The sequence below is a fragment of the Opisthorchis viverrini genome, assembly GCF_000715545.1.
Source record: "Opisthorchis viverrini unplaced genomic scaffold opera_v5_246, whole genome shotgun sequence".
NCBI classification, from domain to species: Eukaryota; Metazoa; Platyhelminthes; class Trematoda; order Opisthorchiida; family Opisthorchiidae; genus Opisthorchis; species Opisthorchis viverrini.
In genome coordinates, this window is record NW_008751902.1 from 618836 (window position 1) to 639437 (window position 20602).

General features: G+C 41.3%; 1 protein-coding gene across 1 annotated transcript in view; it reads left to right on the plus strand.

Annotated features, from left to right (window-relative positions):
• The window catches only part of T265_08934 (hypothetical protein), a gene marked incomplete at both ends in the record, with an annotated part of 75113 nt that overhangs the window by 17189 nt on the left and 37322 nt on the right, over positions 1–20602 (plus strand). The window contains one exon of the mRNA XM_009174873.1: positions 3918–4056. Coding sequence (XP_009173137.1) covers positions 3918–4056 — 139 coding nt within the window. The remainder of the gene's footprint in view (positions 1–3917; positions 4057–20602) is intronic.

A 20602-nucleotide genomic window follows, 5' to 3' on the forward strand; every position in this document is an offset into this window, starting at 1 on the left:
TATATATATATATATATATATATATATATATATATAAGCAGTTACCCACTGCCCTGCATACTGAATTATTCACTCGTCCAAATCATATCCATTGTTATGGGTGGGTGCTTGCCTGAAATCTCACAAAGACGAGTCGAGCGATACGCTTGAAAAAACGCAGCAAGTAAGATCTTCTCAAACATACTTTTCTTGTTAGCTGAAGGTCCAGTATAACCTAGATACACGCACAATAAAATACACAACACATTCAAACTTTCAAATAAAGGCCAGTCAAAACAAAGCCTCTTGCTTGACAAGAACCACTCTTGGAACCTATTCCAAAAAATAGGCACCCTTGGACGAGAAAATAAAGAGTATCCTCTAGATATTATACACAACTCAGAAGGTTGCTAAAAACACTCCCATAGTCTGCGACCAGTTTCGCCCTTCTCGGAGCTCATCAGATAGACGCGGTCTACGAATTCTCATCAACTTTATGTTCTGCTTGAATCCCAATTGCACGAAATTAGCATACTACACTCATTTGCGTGCCAACTGGTTTTGACGGGAAAATCACCTGGAAACCAGCTAAATCTCTCGTTTATGGTGTTTTTTTAGCAATCTGAGTTTAATTTAAACATAAAGTTAACGGAAAATCGGGGATTGCGTCTACCTGGTGATCCCCAACATGAGTAAAACCGGTCGTGCACTGTAGGAGAGTCTTCAGTGACTTGTGAGTAATGTATTACGTCTATACATGCATCGCGATATCTTGAGTATCGTGCAAAAGGAACATGCGGTGAGCTGGCGGACGACATTCAATTGCTTAAACACATCACAAAGGGAGAGTCAGCTGGGTTCCAGGTGATTCTGCCGTCAAAACCAAATTGGAATACAAATGCGTGCGTTTCACTACTCTGGATTATTATTTAGAACTTTGGCAACTTTATTTCTGTCCACAGCTCACAATCTAGTTACTCAGTCACTCAGTGCCTTTTAACGTCAAAATATTTCGTATTCGGAAAATAAAGACTGGCTTGATTTACAGTTTTTCAGTGCACATTATCGGCATTCATATTCTACATTCGCCTTTCCATTGGAACAAAGTTTAATATAATAGTTTTCATATTTTTTTACATTTTTCTCATTCTCCCGTTTGAGTGCATCTTGGCGTGGTCTCTTTGACGTTTCTGACAGGTTACTCACAAGTGGAAGCAAACCAACCCTGCAGGTTTTCCCGTTCAGACAGAAAGATACAACCGTGCCTGTCTCACTGGTTACCTAAGGTTACCTCAGATCTGTCGGCACGCCTAACGCTGGTCAGGACTATGCGCTAAAATGGGTGACTCATGTGAATATTCCTTTTTGATAAAAGCCGTGGTGCAATCAGGGATGTTCAACGAGTTTTGACTGTAATAAAGAAGTTTTTCAGTCCCATCGTAATACGATGGGGAAGATTAGGACAGGGTTTGGTCAGGTAGACTGGTAAAACTTTATCAAACGATGATCATCTCACATATATCCACAGCCGAAAAAAAACATTAGGTTCCAACTTATTAGTCCAAAGCCTGCTTCTTGAAACATCCCGTCATTAAAACAGTTTTAGAAATAAAATTCTGAGTTATTATTACAAACTGTTCTCAACGTACCAAAAAGAACAGCTGTGAATTTATTCACTCTACAAACAAAGAACAACACGATTCTTACATTCACCTTCTGGGAGGAATAAGCTTCTATTCTAGTTACCGGGAGCTGCACTCACAAAGCCCTTTCAGAGACGTTTTGATCATAGACCGACCATAACTCTTGCGAAACGAAGTTGGGCCTAACACGTCCTACCCTATTCTATATTACGCTCAACTTCATTCATATTGATTTTTCAGTTATGTTTTACTCATCTGATATCTGCTCCACCCTACTCCACTCATCACTAGTGTGACATCACATGATTCCACTCGAAACAGATCTCTCTCGTGTTTTTAAGTCCCCTCATACAACTGAATTGACCTTTTGAACTCTCTTGAATAGGAGAAAATTCTGGCACGGTCACCCTCGCGTTCGACATTCATGTCAAGTCAGGTGGATTGCAGGCATCTGTAATTATTCCCAGCATAGTTATGCTGCCTAGTTTGATGAATAGAGTAAGTCTTCCCAGATTAATCTAGCAGACCCACCTAAACTTGATCACTTATCAAGTGTGAGCTAATCTCTCAGATAGAAGGACAATACTCGGCCGCTCCACATTCATTACGGTTGTCAAGTCTGATATTCAAACACCGGCCAGTTCAATGACATGCGCCCTATTAGGAGTCTAACTAGAATTCAGTTTTTCTTTTTGGTGTGCAAGTATGCTGGAATAAAAAGAGGTAGAAGCAGGCGAGAGTGATGTGAATACAGATTCCACAAATCCTGCAACCACCTATAGGTAAAGGGGGTTGAAAATAATACGATTCTTTAAAGTCTGCGGAAGTGAACTCTTATGTAGTCAGAGAAAACTATTAGTGAGTGGGTACCAATGCTAGTACATTGTTGACAGTTCAACCTGCGTGCATTACTAAAGTGAACTACTACGAAGAAATTGAACATTCTCCTCTTATCCATAGAACTACGAACGCCTTTTGAAACCGGAACTTAATCGATGCTGACGATGATATGTGTTGAGCCAACATCCATGCTGTTGCAGTTAAAGCTTATAAACCCACAAGGTTGAGGCCATTTGTTGAAGTAAATTTAGTTGTCCGGTAGACCATGAAGAGTGCAGACGGGCAAGGATGAAGGAAGTTCCATCGTGTTGGGTTATGGAAGCCTATAAGACTTTAAGAAACTCTGGAAAATTAAGAGCTAGGTGCGGTAGGATATTTCCATAGCCCAGCACTTATCCGCATCGCGATTTCGCCTCTTCTGAAATAGGACTGCATCGGCCGCCTGAATGGTTTAGTTCAACTGAGGCCATACACCCACGAGTTCCTTCAGGTTACTGTGTCAATATTAGATGAGACAACCATGGCGATAATGGACCCAAAGCTGCCCCCTTTGTTATGGTCGTCGGACTTGAGTGTTTCAATGGTCATGTGGTTTACAGTAGCTGAGCCTCGTTTCCTTGTGGAAGAAAACTCTTCCACGATGGACGAGCCACTCAAGCTTCATGGGTTATTTTCTTTGCATGTCGCAAAACCGTCTGCCCCGCAAATTTCGCCTCATTCATCCGACCAAGAGGTGGTCACTCTGTGACGTGAAAACGAGGTTTGGAAGCGCTAACTAGTAAACTTAGTCAAGTTGTTAACTGCCTACTACCGTATGGGGGCCCATAATCTTAACTCACCAGTGGTTGACGATACTGTCTGACGTGGTTTAACTACGCAGTTGATGACACTTGTGCGTCAGAACTATCGCCTTCAGTGCGTGGCTGCTCTGTTTCCCAGAATAAGTGGTCATGTTGTCGTCTTCAGTGCTTGGCTAGATTTCCCACGCACTCCCGTTTCGCGACGGCCGAAATTTTAGCAGCTGAATCAAACGCACATTTGGTACATGGTTTACTGCTGATACACTGAACTGGCATAATTGGGGAAAGTCTTCATAAAGGGGGTTTCTTGGGTCATGCAGCGGAGTGCCCATTCTTGTATAAGCCTGGAGATGAACATATGGAGCAAACACGACAAAACAATCATGGCTGCAGCTGGGATAAAAAAATGCTGCCTTTATGTACGGTAACGAATCATTTACGATTTTTGTCCAGATTTTGAATCATCTGACACGTTTCCGCACTTTTCTGTGCTTGATTAAGAAAGCATATTGAAGCTGAAGTCTGTCCATGTGGGAATAACGTCACAGAGCTTCGGCTTTCCACAACGGGTAGACTAGGCAATTACTGTTTCTTAAATCATTTTGTTTGCACTTGCCGACTGCTGCTTGTAACACCACTTTTTCTCTTTCTTTAGTGTTACTGGTGGTGAACTCTTCGCCCGCGTTGCGGAATGTGAAAGACTATCGGAGGAGGAGGCCTCGAATTTTGTCGAACAGATACTTCTCGGTGTAAAGCACATGCACGACTTGGGTGTGGTGCATTTGGATCTCAAGGTAAGCAACATTCTGTTAAATCATGGACCAATAAGACCTTCATGTTTCCTCACTTGCGTGTGCAGCCACCAAACAAGCTACCGGCCTGTTCATGTATCTTTGAGATATTTCGATTGATCGTTTCGTCAGAAGTTCATTCCAACTAAATTCTTATGGTTGTATCCGAAATCATTTATCCTGTAGTGGATTTGGACACGGAAATACGGTCAAACTAGGAGACTAGAATCTCCAATTTGGTCTGAACCACTACGCAGCAGCTGAATGGTGAGATCTAGCTCTACTTTTTGTGGTCTTTTTACAGTCGTCTGTGGAAGGGAACGGTTACCCAGAATAGTCAGCAACTCTTTTCTAATGAAACCATGTGCATTGTCTAATTGAGTCAAATTATACCATGTAACTGTGAAGCCTGACTTTTCTCAAAAACCTGAAGGCAATGCCACGCTTATTCAAGAAATCTTTAGGGAACCACACGAACAACACACAGTGGTTGTTTATGCATAATCTGCAACAAGATGAGCTGTTCGCTTCCGTCTTGAGGTCTCGTAATTCCTGTCGGCAAGCCCGCCGGGATCAGACACATGTTGAATACCTCCATGGAGGACATTTTTAAGGTTTACATTCGCTGACTTATGTTCTTCCATGGTTTGGAAGGTTTTGTACGACCCATATCTTAACATTCCTGTTACATTCTTTACAGCAAACGGTGCATATGTGCCGAAAAATCACACCGCAGCATTTGCGTCTTGGATATCTTTCAATCGTTAATTTTCGTTATACGAAGCTTCTAATGTTGAATCGTGCCATGTTAGGGACCAAAGATCTTTGGTGGTGCTACAGCCAATTCGGCTACTGCAAATGTCACAGTGCGATCTAAGGCTTAGCTGATATATCCCCACTCGATGAAACAATTTGTGATCTTGTTCGTAGCTTTGGGTGGGTTGGAAAACAGGATCCATGGAACGTGACTGTGCTTTGGCAATTCTTGCGGATTGAAAAACTTGCGGAAATAGAAAACAGTGGAATTGATATCCTTTGTTTGCCAAGATTGTTCATTCTAAAATCATTATATAGGGCATAAATCTACTGGGTGCAGACCAGCAGGTCCTATTAATCTAAGACTTCATTGTCCATTCCGCTACCAACAACTCTTATGTTCGTAAGTTTTTATCTGACCTCAGTTTTGTTCTCATCAGATGCGCGGTGGATTCGAAAACCAGGGAGGACGAAAATAGTACTTTTTCATGCATATTTTAACTGAGATGCCTCCTTTAGTTTATATTCGTATCTGCTTCACAAATACTGGATTAATTCAGGACAGTGAACTTGCATTCAGTCGTACTGATCTGTAAAAACTAAAAAATTAGCATAAAGATTAATAATGAAAGTCCAAGTGATGTAACAAGAAGATAGATACCCCATGGGTTGTCAATACAAGAGCTCCATCATTAACATCGTAAACAATATTAGCGGTGATCGCAGCCTGGGTTGGTTAAAACGGTTGATAGTTCAATCACCGTTGATTGGGCTGCTGCAAACTGTAGATTGGGATTTAACGAGTGGCGACTAAATGCTAACATATATGCACTGTTCAACGGGAACTAATTCCGCTATTTCTTATTCCATACCAAGTCCACTGGGTACGACAGACTTGTGCGTCTTACTCACTTGGTGGGTCATTTGAGGCTCCCGTGAATCTGAAAGTGAGATCCTATCCGGTTTCTCCCTAGATGGCTATCAAACAATCAGGAACTTTAATGTCTACCCTACTTGAAGATTAAACGATGGAATGAACTGCACCTCAAGGCTTTCTGCCGTTTTTTAGCTTCGTCACCTCCTTTTACTTTTGTCATCCCTAATTTCCCCCGAAATTTATTACTCTGAAATCGGATTCCAGTTGCACTGAAAATAGCAACAGCACTTATCAGGATCAGTGAGTGGGATTCTTCTAACCCCCTACCCCAATATATTTGGGAAATAGTCGAAGACTCCAACAATCTTGCAAAATTCTTTTTGTTCAGGTGAGATCAATATTTGAAGCACCGTTGACCGCTTGTGCCCTGCCAAACACGTCATAAATGCAGGAATGTTCCAGGGCACGTGACAAACGTCAGTTGCGGTTTACGGTTCGTCGCTTGACTCAAGTTTTACCAGTGGCGAAAATTAAAAAAAACTGCGCTTACGTATACACACTAAAAAACACGAAATTACTGCTAAATGACACAATATTTCTATTTATTGCGTGTCCCGAGGGAATTTCAGAACAGATCTGTTGGAATTTTTTCACCTCCAACGACTTCCTAAAAAGCTCATCACGGTTGATCTATCTATAAGGCTGTCTCGTCTCGAAGGAACTCAGTTATTTTGAGAAGTTACTGGAGATCAAGCGCAAGTAGGCTTTTCTGAAATATGGTCTACTCTGCAGTGGTCTGTGGATAAAACTCAGGCAGTTGAATCAACTTTAACATCGGGGTAACAATATTATATTCGTGCTACTGTTAAGACATGACATGTGAGGATTAGTACACAAATTTCTCACCCCGTTCGCGAATGGGATGGTATTTTGCGTCTAAAAAACATTTTTAAATCTCTCAGTGGTTAGCAGCTTCAAAGCTTATCCCACAAGGCAGCAGTGTAACGCTCTTACTTGGATGATTATCTCTTTTGGGTTGACTACTGCATGTTTGCTGCCATGTATATTTCTAATCAATTGGTAGTCAGTTTGTTTATCAGAATGCTGACTCCATTTGTTACGCACACAGATTCAAGAGAGGTGTTGTTGCACTGTGCTGCAAGACTGTTCACATACCTTGGTTTTCTGCTATGCATCCATGAATCGTAATTTTTAAAATGCTCCAGCCTGCTTGTTGCTGGACGAGATCGTACTGCTACGAAAGCACACTTATTCGTCAAGTGGTGTTTTGGTATTCTCCGTAGCGCTGATCGCCGTGGTTAGTGTTAGTGTACCCCTGGTTGGCTTTGGTACAACTCTTATGAATGCATGGTACTATAGCATAGTGCAAAAGAGTCAATAGTAGCTAAATCAATTTGCCACCCGTTGAAAACGTTTGCACTGTACACGCATTATCGCAATAGACTAACGAATAACATCTGCTGATATATGGTGAGGACTTATCATATATCAGGCTATGCTATACTGTACTCTTTACGCAACCTCCCTATTCACATCCTACGCTGATAGGTCTGATTTTCAGAAGTGTCAAAAATTCAGACTGCTTAAATCAAAATTATTAAAATGGATGCCATTATCGCCATCAGTGGCAATCCATGCTCTTCTTGGAATAACCACTTATGCGGGGATCAGATTCTGCAACAAAATAAAGAAACCCTCCAGGTGATCTTTTTTGAAGCGAGAAAAGTCCGTAACAGATTTTCGCCTTTCGGGATGTGAAGTTGTATCTTATCTGAAGTAGTGACTTCTGATCAGCGAGGTCTTCTCTGGAGGCCCCGAGTTGTGGCAGTCGATGTCACAGTTTTTTCGATACATCTCTATACCACCTCGGCTATAGTGTTCAGGTGTTATGCAACATGAGAGTGGTCATGTTGATGACAGGCAATGAACCGAAAAGTTGGAAAACCACAGATCTGCAGAAAAATTCGGAACTTTTCCCTCAAAAGTAGCGAATATGTTGTTCATCTGTGTACCTTATTTTCTTAATCGGTGTGACTTTTTCGTGATTTCTGCTCCTTCGTGTTTTAGAATCCAACCAATTTCCTGAAAGCAGTTTGGTTTATTCGGTTATTCGTGAATGAAGCTGAACCCTCTTTCCTCTCTTCAGAGCCGTAAACTTTTGTAATGCAGTGGATCTCCGAGGGGTTACTATGGCACTCAAGGTCAACCAGCTTGAAATAAACTGATATATACTGCGGATAGTCATGTGATCTTAACGTAGAATAATTCAAACACGAACCTGGCTTTCTAATCTTTTGAAAAAGTTTGAAGTTGGTTTCTCAGGGGATGGGAATTTTAAGCCATATCTCGCACGACCGAATAAAAGTCCTCTTAAATGGACAGCGACTTCTAATAAAAGAAATTACTGGAAAAATTACCGCAATTGCAACGGTTTCTGTCCAAACACGGTGCCTCAGCCCAAACTTTCAGGTCCCATCCACTCAGCTTGTCGCCGAAGGTTACCGTCACAAAATGTTTTAGGTGTGCCAAAGGGCTGAGTCGACATCATAGTCAATAAAAGTAGATAGTACGTCCGTTCCCTAGGACTTTGATTCGATAATAATATTTCTCAAGGACGCAACAACTATTTTGGTATACGACTCTGTTTGATACTAAGATATATTTCCTCCAGCTCCTGGAACCGTTGTCGCAATGAACAAGAGGAATGGTACCGCAGCTAGCCAGGTCTAAAATTCCACTTTACTACTAATATCGAAAGCATTGAGATAGTATACACTATTGGCAGCTTGCTCACTCAAACTTAGTTCACGGCGTATCATTCCACCACAGTGGACAGTAATATCACTGTTGCATAGCAGTGCTTAGTTGGATTTGGACGGGATTAATTTGGGAACATGGCAGGTGACGTAAATATGTGACACTGTGTGACGTTATTGTGACAGCAAAATGTGTTTACCGTTGTGCGTCGTTTGCCTTCTGATTTATATTGCCCTTGTTTTTTTAAAAAAGTACTACCTATCTGTTTACGCCAATGTATTCTGGCGTCCACGGTTCTTACTCCGTAAACTTTCTGAATGCTACTAATTTTCTTATTGCCTCTAATTTTGTGTTGCCCATTTGACACGAACCCATCTATCCAGTTTTTCAGAGGCCTGCTAGTCCACCTCAGAGCATCAAGTTAGATAAGACTTGGGTTTCTTTGAGAAACCTATTTTTTGTTTCTGCTTTTTAGTCTGGTAGCCAATTTTAGCTGCTAATTTCATCACTTATCGCCGTTTCGATCACTAAACTTTACTGACCTCACTTTGAAATACCCGAAAAATTTATTGTTTCTCATTACTATAATATTTGAACAATTGGAACGTGTAATATGGGCTTAGAAGGGGAGCCAAAGTAAATTTACTGAAACGCGTGCCGTCTTGGTGGACGAATGAAAATCAATCTAGGTGTAAAATGACGCCTTCTGAGAGGAACGCTGATTGGGCTGGTGACACGATGGGGGACATTTTCGGGTGCCGCTAGACAAAGAAAGATGGAGATCATTTCGGGCGACGACTTTACCAGGTGTTTTTGGTAATATTATCCAGAAAATTGTGGGTTTCTCTAAGATTGCTCTTTTCTCGAAGTCTAACCGGAAGGGCCATAAAAATTTCACACCACCGCGGATGCAACTAGCGTCCTCCGACTTTTTCATAGATTTGTTTTTGCTCACTACTGATTGACTGCTTAGGAGAGTGTGGATGTGATTCAATTAGGTCATTTAAAGGTGGAAAATAAATCTGGACACATTGTAATAAGGATAGATTGCGACCAATGTTTCGTGGTAAACGGAACATGAAGCGAATCAGAGTAGGTCTTATGCGTGTTCACCTTTCCCAACAACTTTATAGTTGTCAGTAGAAAAGAAGAGGATTTTATACTGACAAAGTACCCATTTGCATATCAGTTTGGTTTCCACGCAAGACTATTGCATCTCTCGTCGGCGATATTTTCTTCAGCTGAATGTACTGTACAAAGGCCTCCTTATTTTTCAGTTGGTACGCACGATGTTCGAAATATTGCATTATATTTTCATAATGGGAACTTCTCACAAGAGTTTTCAGCAACCAAGAAGGGTAAAACCGGTCCTGGGTTGTCGAAGAGTTTTCAGCAACCTTGTGAGTAGTTTCCTTTAAGGTCTNATGGCTTGGTGCAAATGTATGAATGACCGGCTTTGCGAACTACAAGATCACTCAAAACAGTAGCAGATTAGTGAAACAAAATTTTAGGCAGATTATGGATTGCGGATGTGATGCTTATCCATGCACTTCTAAAATCTCTTCTTCTTTGCAGATAAAATATCGTGGTTTTTACGAAAGCAGACTTACTGTAATTTAATTAGGATCCTGCTAGAAGTCCAGGGGGATTTAAATTTCTCTCAACTGAATAGGAGATACACATGTTAACGTTTAATCAGATTGAAGACACCAAGTGAGTATATTTGCACTTATCGAATGTGTAGCTGCGGTGAATTGGGCTTGTAAAATTCTCGGTAGAAAATTCTTTACAGTCAGTCCAGAAATGCTTTCAGGTCCCTGTGCTGAAATGATTGGAAGCAAAAAGGGAGTCGATGAAATGCACACGGCTGTGACAAGAACCACTACGATTGGTTTTAGATATACCGTAGAGGAAACGCTCCAAGCTAAACCCGAAATGCTTAAACTATATCATAATAAGAATCATTCAAGTCTGCTTTCAGCCCTTCATGTTTTGAAATGAAACATTTTATCATTTACACCCGCCAGTATTAACAAATAATGTTCCTTCTAATGTCAGACCAGAAAAGTTCACCTGCACAAACAACAAAAATGCTAAGCAAACTCTGAGCAGATCGGCTGAAAGTTGTGCCCTGTGAAAAAACGCCACGAGTTTTGAGAGCAAAACTTACATTAATGCGATCTCCTGCAGGACATTCAGCTATTGGTGGCGAAGGATTCTTGTCTGCAAATCAACTGACCGTTCTCCAACTTACTTCCCCCAACGTGTGGTCTTATTTAGTTAGATCAGAGTTAGGGCAGTTCGTTACTGAGAGAAATATACTTCTGTTAACGCTTGTAAAAGAGGTTGTTCTTGTCACATTGAAATCGATTTTGAAGTAATTTTTTTACAAATTACAAAGGACATCATCGCCTTTAACTCATCCCAGGTGTGTGGCTGCCTGTTGCCATGAATGGCCTTGCCAGCGATTCAGATCAATGTCCTCATTACTTAGATACAGCCGTTCGCAAAATCGATGCTGCACACGATGAGCATTTGTTATCATTTGTTCCCAAACATTTATCTCTAGTACTTCTCCCTAGACTATCGTCGAATCATTTGATGTTTTAGTGCAGCTAAACAGTGCATGGGGAATAATTTAGAGAACTGTATTTCTTTACTTGATTCATCTTGGTGGTTACCACAGAAACAGAGCCTTGGCTCCATATAGGCAAATGCAGTTAGTCGTAAAGTTTTTATCCTCATCTTATTTGTTCTGAGGTGACATGTAAAAATACTTCTGTGTATGTGTGTGTGGGGGGGTTTCTAGTTTATCTAAATTTGATATTGGCTTCATTGAAATTATTTAAACGTCGATTCCTGAAAAATTGACCAGGAAATTCCGGTAGTGCAATATGCTTTGACGTATATGATCCTCTCTTCTGAGCTGCAGATGCCTCCATGCACTCGTAGACGTACCTCTAAATGGTCCGCAAACTGCACCGTCTAGTTTGGCACATAAAGAGAAGTTAAATACCAAGGTGACACCAATGGCATCACATGAAATACACCAATTTAATGACTATATTTTGCATTGAACTTGTCCGAAAACCTTTTTTTTACAAACAGTGGATTACGGAAAGGCAGTTTCGTCCAACTGTTTTTTTCAATGTCAGCTAGGAAAAACGTGAGACACAGTCGTGTCACGTGTTCTTGTAGAAGATTTGGAAAGTCGGAACATTGTTTGACCGAACGAAAATCGAAATATTCATCAGTGTAATTGACAGCAACAAAGTTTCGGAAGGCCACTAAATCACTGCACTCGAAATGGTTTGCTTGTCTGAATACGCATGAAGACATTACTGGCGGTGATAAATATATCTTTAAAAATGGTAGAACTAGGGTGGGAAAGGGAACTACATAAGATTTACTGAAACATCACCTTGATAAAATAATAAAAAATCGTTATTCTAAAACACACTGTTCAACAACTTGTACGTTTAAATTGTTTGGCGCGTTTGTGTTGTATATCAAACGTTTAGTTGTGAACTAAACGGACAGTATTTGTACGCCTTTGGGTAATCTAAACAAAGGAAACCTTGACGGCCAACATTTACTCCGCACCAGTAATGCCTTACTCCCTGCACCATGTGGTTAGGCTACTCCTGCTGCAGCCCAGCAGGTTAGACTACTGAGTCATCGGCTCTGGAAAGGATCCCCAGAAAAGACCTAACTGTCCGCTGCATCACAGGTCAGACTTTAGAGTTGGAGGCCAGTTGCAAGGTCCCCCCATGAAACCCAACATCCTCTAGCTGCCTTGTGGATCAGACTTTTGACACAAAGGCTCAAGACGAAGTACTCCAACCGAACCCATTTCCTCAACCTAGGCAAACGGGAAACATCATTTGCTTGCACGGTACCGTATCCACCGATGTCCAACATTAAGTTGTGGAATATATAGTATGGGAGTTGAATTCAGCTCTCGAGCTGAACGCGCTTTGATGGACTGGATTTCACTGAACAGTCGTCTTTTCCCCGTCCGGTTACCTGGCTTGATCAAGCTCAAAACCTCTCGGAATAAAAAGCGGTACTTGCTTGTAGCGTCGACCTGTGCCCCAACGGACTACAGTTCTGATGCTGGGAAGGGCACTTTCTATCCGGGCTTAGTGGTTAAGCAAGAAGCACTGATCTTTTGATCCTTGCGCAGAAAATGAATGCTCATGTCGGTGGTCTCAGGACCATGGGATCACATTATGGTAGTCTACTCGAAGTCGATGCTCGTCGCACAGACAGTGGAAAGCGACTCTTCCATTTTTGTGCTGATCATGAACTGGCCAGTACAATCTTCCAGCATAAGCTTTCGCATCGTTCAACCTGAGGGCCACCAACTACAAATCAGCTGTGTACTCAGATGGACCACGTGGCCAACAGCCACCGGTAGAGAGCCATAATTCAAGACTGTTGTTCCTTTTGGGACACACAACTTCATTCCGATTACGTCATGGCGTGTGCACGCCTGGCAGTTTGTTTTCCTTCAGGCGCGCGCAAGTCAGCAAGATGCATGCCAATCCACCTCTTCGTAAAACTACCATAGCTCAACAACAGCCCAACAACTCTCCATAGTAAACCAATACTGTACCGGCAGTAAGCACGTTTTTACGGCATGGCAAAATGTGAAAGAAGCGATGTTGACAGGATTCACTGCTCTCTGTCCGACTTCTGTGATTTGCTTCCAGAATCACTGAATGTCGTTGAGGTTGCTATCCACGTCTGATGCCAATAAATCTTTACCAATGTGCAACGAGTACGAGAGCGCAAGCAACTCCCTCAAGCGTCAAATACTGAATAGCCTAAGGAAAGATCAAGTGATATAATGAACAGGCTGGGTTACGTCTTTCAAGAGTGTATATCGATCACACTTTAACCCACAGACAGAGGCTGAGGTAACAAGACTGCTTTCAACAACCAAAAATATTTGTTTCTTGACTTGAAAGCCGCCTTTGATTCTGTATACCTTCAGACACTATGGTAATTTCTAGGGAGCAGTTGTCCTCCATAAATTATCTATCCTCCTTAAGGCGCTGTACGCCAACTCCCAAGGCCGTTTGAAGGTCTAAGGGAAGCTCTCTTCTGAGTTTACCACATCAGGTGGTGTCAGACAGGGCTTTCTTCTTTCACTTTTCCTCTTCAAATCCGTCACTGATACGATTATGGAAGACTGTCAGCCTCTAACGCCTGTGGAGTCAGGGTTCTCCTGGGCGTCCTCTCAAAGATATAGAGTACGCGGACAACAAAGTTCTTCTATGAGCTAATAATTTTGACAATTCCGCCTCACGGTTCACACCTGTTAAGTGGAAAGTTCTACTGTAAGACTGGGTAGAGACATAACCTAGCCTCATGCATGCGGATGAGCCATTTGAGGTAGTGGGTATTTTCGTCCACCTGGCCAGCCGTATCAGTCCCAACGGCTTCACGAAAGATGATATTTTCATCCGAACTGAGAAGTCCAGAATTACTTTTGTGAACCTGCGTCACCTGTGGCTTAGGCGTGAAATCAGTGTATCCGTAAAGACGCGAGTTTACAATGCTGCTATGCTATGCATACAGGATAGAAACCTGGCCACTGATTTCTGAGGACGTCAAAAGTCTTGCATTTTTTGGCTATCGTTATCTTCCGAGCAATGCCCAAGTCTGTTTGGAAACCGGATTAGTGGCACTGAAGTACGTCGAAAGATATTCGAGAGAAATAACCCTCCCACGATAGACTAACTGATCACATCCTACAGGTTACACTTGCTTGGCCACGATTTACATGTGCCAGTCCAGGTCATACAACGGGTTACCCGAAGACTCGAAGAAGACCGGAAGGTCACTGATCCATTGAAGTTGTGCATCAAATGAAAACACCCAAGTGAAACGTTATCACTCTTACCGGGAATGATCAACGGTGCACGTCTCATGAAACTGAGCAGCTGACCAACTCCCGACCGTTGGGCTATGAGCAATTGATCAGTACTGCGAACGGCTTTTAAATGAATATATATCCACATTTCTTTCAGCCATAAAATTTACGTTGCACGATTACCAGTTTACATATCCCATGTGCGACAATATTTCAAAGGGTTACGCATCATGTGAAGCACTATCCTATCTACGCCACTTATTCGTGAACAAGCAAATAAGTATTTCTAAACCTTACAGATTCTCACGAAGTAATTGATCCTTATCAAGCCATATGGATGCAGATTCTGCACGTGGTGTCTACTATGAAACGCGGAAATCTTAGTTAGGTAACTTTTGCAGCTCCACAACCATTCAGTTCATGAAACTCTAAACCTGAAGGCGCACCTTGTGTTACTAGAGCACAAACAAATTTACACACAGAATCTCTAAAACATCAGACAGTGCTCTGAAAATCCGCAGGAAGCCATATAGCCACTTTGGCGACTCAGGTCTCATAAAAAAGTTGAACATATTTTGTGAATTTTCAATCCTAATTTGTTCATTAGAAGGCAGAGTATGCAATGATGATTTTTCCTTATCAGAATGAAAAGGTCGTGCACTGCCCCCAGGCTTTTCGGCACATGGAAAGTTAACATTTAGGAAAAGAATTCGATTAAAATTTGTGATAACTACGCGATGCCGTGTGACTTTCTACATGAATTATCCTTATGCTAAGGAACGAGATGATTGCGAATGTCCCTGGTACCAACTAGTCAGTCACGATTTATGGACAGAAATCATTTACTTTTGTCTACCAAACCATACTTATCTTTAATGAATGAAGCAACTTCTTCGTTCTTCACACCGCGTGTTTTGCGGTATAGTTTGTGACCATAACTACTTACTATTTTCTGGTTTCCTGCCATTGTCTTCGAGTACTTCTAAGCGACCGACATTTAATCGCAGTTTCGTAGTTTGAAATGAGGTTTAGTGAAGTTCTCACGACATTAAGTGAAGGCTGTTGCTTGAGGTCTGTTATTCTGAATTTAATTTTCAGACATGCCCAAGTGTGCTATGAGGTCTGATGCATTCATGAGACGTGCAGACAAGAAAAGCCCCCTGAAACATATGTGTAACTTAGGGTAAAATGATCAAGACAACCCTAATTGTAGCAGAAGGAATGTGGTTTTCGGTGATGGTAAATGTTTAATCTTGGTGCCTAAGGTGACTCTATTGATGTTGGCGCTGTATAAAAAAGAAACTAACATCAGCTGAGTGAGAAGTTTGTTCTGGTTTTATATTTCCAATTCATATTAATATGAAATCCAGGATGGTTGAGAAACTGTCGGTCATCAACAGAGCTACAGTAAGAGTTTAGGACGGTTCCTGCCAATCGCACCATGTCAACGATGATCCAGACTGCCAACACCATTTAGAGGAAACCGTGCAAATAGTATCACTAGTTTTTAACACTAATTCAGTTGACCAGTGCATAAAAGGTCCATTTAAAAACAGTTTGTATCTTAAAATGTAAAACGCCGATTTCGCTGCATGTTTTGAAAACCACTATAGCAGCCATCGCGGTTCAATTTGCTTACCTTTAAGAAAGCTTCGACACGTTCCGTATGGGGTTTTGTGAGTAATATTCATATTTCCTTCACTCAGTCATTTTCAAAACGTAATTTTCAACAGGAAGCCCGCTTATAAAATAAAATTATGAAGCCCCACACTTCCAGATGAACTCGTTTAGATAGCAACGGGCCCATAAAATTAACTTGAATGATACTCTGGGTAGGTTACCCGATCCGTCTAGACATGCGGTGGGTTGTTTTTGTGTAACTGGACAGGAAGGTAAACATCTATTCTGCATACTGTTTTCAAAAACTGAGAATTCTCACGCGTCTTCTTGAACTGTCGTATATATTCATTGATTGTCACGCAACTATAAGCGGACGCTGCAAATAATTACACAAGTTCCATAATACACCCCACTTTCCATTTGACGTGAGGCAGAGTTACGAGAAACCCACATGTTACTCGCATGTCCCAACAGTAGTATCCCCCGTTGTGTGTAGCTGTTGTTGTATAGCTGAGTATTATCACAGACGGTACAGTAGGAAATTGGCGATACAAAGATTAATCTTGATCGGTTATCTGAGACATCCAGCTTTGCCCACCGGACGTGGATGAAATTTGGGTAGATAGTTGTTTGAAGTACCATTCCGTACACGTACATCACTTAAGCCAACAAGCACAGCAATATAGAACAATAATGTAGAATAGTGCCGATAGCCGTTAATTTACCAATTAAACTGGCTTTAGCGAGGGAGCCGACTGGAGTTCTGGCTTATGATATTATGTAACTGAGCGCGCTGCATAAAAGCCGCTCTGTTCTAGTAAAAATGATAGTCGAACTATTAGACGATGGAAAAAACTCCAATTACAAGGTCGCCGTTGAGTTTATAACAGTCTTTCGGGCAGTGCCGTATCATGGCAAAATTTTTTGGAAATATCACAGCGACCTAAATCCACTGGTGAAGATCTCAAATAAGGTCACCACAGGTTTAGGTGTGAGGGTTTCTGGAGGATGTTGACACAACGACCGGAGACTGTCACTGCATTGTTGCGTTGCGTTATTATCTAAATGGTTTACTTTTCATTGAAAAACAAGTTATTTGGCTGGTTGAGCAACTAGTGTTGACGTAACTTCTACTCACCTCGAATTTGTAGCAAATTTTTACCTTCGTATCCAGGCGGGTACTCAGTTTATCCAGTGTCCATACTACAACTTGATTGGTTTTAGGGCGACTGACCAACACCACCAACTTTGGCATAGTTGTCTGTGGAACACACAAGTAACTTTATTCGCACCTGGGTAGGAATCTTCTGAAACACATCGAATGCTGCTGCCATCTTTGTTGTAAGTCCCGGTGAATTGGAATTTGTGGGTTGTCCCATGCAGCTGATGATGACATGTGTCGAAAACACACGTAACCAGACTTAAAATGCTCAATACAATATCCTTTGGTAAGGTAAAACGTTTTGGTATGCATATAATTTTTTAGGGCTCATTATCCACTTTGCTGTTGACAATCCACTTGATTTTAAAAATAGTCCATTAGATACTGAGTTTGATTCTAGATAAGATCATTGACTGATGACCAGAAGAAAAGGTTGAGTAACAACTTGTTGCATAGTGTAGTGATATTTTATCCCTATTTTTTGCCTACTAATTTTACAAAGGCCCCAATTTGATATATATTTGAGCGTTGGTAGTTATCTCCTCCAGATGTGCTTTTTTAGGGTAAAATGACAAAATTTGCTTTTTAGACCGTTGAAAGTTGGTCTACCTACAATTATTCCCTGCAGTGTATTGCTATATGGATATTCCTCTTAAACAAGATACACTACTAAGGTGGTCTCCTTTAAAGTTTAGACAATTTCAAAGCAGACAGCTGTAGACGTGCTTATACTGTTTAGAGGGTAAATACGGAACCCATAAAGTTTTACTCTAATGATTTTGAGAGTCCTTATTATTGGAAGTGACCATAGCACTTCCATTTATATACTCTGACCTGTAAAACACCATCTACGACAAAACTACGCAAGCAAGCACAACCCATTTGGTACTACTGCTGTTGAGCTCTTCAATTTTGCTAACGTCATCAGGAAATAGGAACAAATCGCTGTTTCTGCAATGCAACATTCCTGTCTGGTGGGGCCGGACAATTGTTACGATTGGGTAGGAACCTTCAGCAAAATCAGCATTCCAAAGTTCCCATAAGAATGCAAGACTAAATGTTAAGCATAATAACCCTAACATATGGCACGCCTTTCCACATTTTTTTGTCAACTATGCAGAAAGATCATTTGGCGGCTGCAGGATTCGTAGGGTTTTAAGGAACATCTCTGTCCTGGCTCTATTATTTCGGTTAGTTCACACTGTCACGTGCTTAACTGCATGTCGGTGATGCGCACCAGTCAGTAGTGAAATACGACTGAAACACGAGTGCACTGCTTTCTTGCTTAATTATAGACCAACTGCAATGGTCGTTCCCAGACAGAATGCAAATTCATAAGGATCATTTAGCAAGAACATGAGGAAAGCTGTAAAAACTGTAAGCTGTAAAAGGCAATGCAGCATTCATGTTCCCGGCGAAGGCTCCCTGTTGGAATAATCCACCGTCATGTAACAATGCGTTCGTTTTACCGTCACATGAATGATATCGAACAATGGTATCGTAAATTCTATGCTGATGGTCTAGGTTTTTCTAAGTCAAAACTGAATATGGATGTTGGAAAATACGATATAGGAGTTTGGAATGTAAACTTACTGCCGCTGGTAACTGATGTAGAGATTTGGGAAATTTCAGTCAAGATTCCTCGAAGATAGATTGTGGTGATACATATTCCGACCATGAATACCTCGAATCCGGAAATTAGTGACATTTTGGCGATTCTCACGGCAATGTGAAAAAAATGTGTCACACAGGTTGTCTTTGTCTACCGCCATTTAGACGCTTTATTCAAATGTACCGGGTTCATTTATTCCGTCAGCATGAACGCCCGAAAGCATTGAAATTTAGTTCGCTGTGCGAAATCATTTTACCTTCTAGAGCTTTAATGGAAATTCCTCTCCTATGAATATTACCGTCTCAACACGAGTGAAGGTAGCAGACCAGATCAGGAGCGCAGAGAATGTAAACAGCATGTGTTGTGCACCACCATTTTGACACAACCAAAATTAATATTGCAATGAATAACAGATCCGTGTTTACACAAGTCATGCTTTATTATTAGTCCTTCTAAAACAAATATAGGTTTTCCTAAAACATCTGGGTCAGATGATACATAAAAGCTGTCCGCAGGGAATGGAATGTATGTCTTTCAAATTGGAAACACCATCTATCCGGTCTTTTTTCACATGAAGACGTACTAGCGCATCGGTGTCAGTATGTTTTAACCGATCAAGAGAAGGATAATTTTGGTGTTGCTAGATAACATCAACACAGTCGAATAAAAACAGTACGCATCGCTTCAAAGAGAGGAGATAATACGAAAGCCAGCTGTACAAAATAAATGTTTCAGTAGTTTTGTTCATTCCTCCCGCTGCGAGATTAATATTCGTAGAAGAATTAGTGTTCGAGTGCATCCAAATCCATTCACTGCATACCAGAACAGGTAAACTGCATATTGGTTCATTGCCTGGTAAAACCTAGGTTCATTGGCTCAACAACGCACACTCAGCATTCATACTTTATTACCTTGACATGCTTATATTCGCTAAATTAAGAGAACGGAGTTCATGGAAGCGGATTAGTATGCTTATGTTTTGGCTGGTTTGCTCGAGATAGCTGAGTGTTTAAAGCACAAACGTACTGACCGGAAGCTCCGTGGTTTGAAACCGACACCGGCGTCTCGACTGGTACCGTTTAGGCCTGAACAGCCTTCATTTTTTTCTTCGGTTGCAATGAGAATCAAACGCCAGATGTGTTTTACTGCTGAAAGATTGGTTATCTTATTATAGTCATATGAAACAGCCGTTTCGGAGGGAAAAATTACGTTTGTACCTGAGGCTTGCCATTTTGCCAAACGTTTTTCATACGTTATCTTTAACTGCATACCAATGTCAAATCTCATAAGTGGAATTTACTAAGTGGACTCTTACGCATAGAGTGATGTCTGGTAGAAAAACGAGGAAAACAGAACCTTTGTGACCAGTTGGCTTCTGATCCTGGCAGTTCTAACTCGCTCATGTATCGCAAAGATCCGGGGATTCGCGCAGGACAATCGGCCTTGTGTTTGAGATGCGTTTGTTTTTAGAAGACATACTGAGTCGTCAAACGGCTGTTGGTTTATTCAAAGTTTACCGCGTTCCATGTTTGAGTGACGACTTAGTCGTTTTAACTCTCGGCTCATCTGTGAGCCATTGCTGGAAGCGCGGTTTCTTTTTTATGCTTTGCTACAATTTCTCATAACACCAGAAATAGTAATTTCACATAAATAAAGGCTACTAGTAGCCATGAACAATGGCTGCAAATCTGTAGGGTACTGTTTGGTCTCCTGGGATTAGCCATCTACCAAACGTCTCCACATATTCCTTTTGACTGACATGGCAGTTTTGCTGCAGACTCTCCAGGAAATTTAGATTTACTGGGAGGGGCTTTTCTGTGACAGGATTACTCTACACAGCACGCATGACCAATGAAGCTTAAA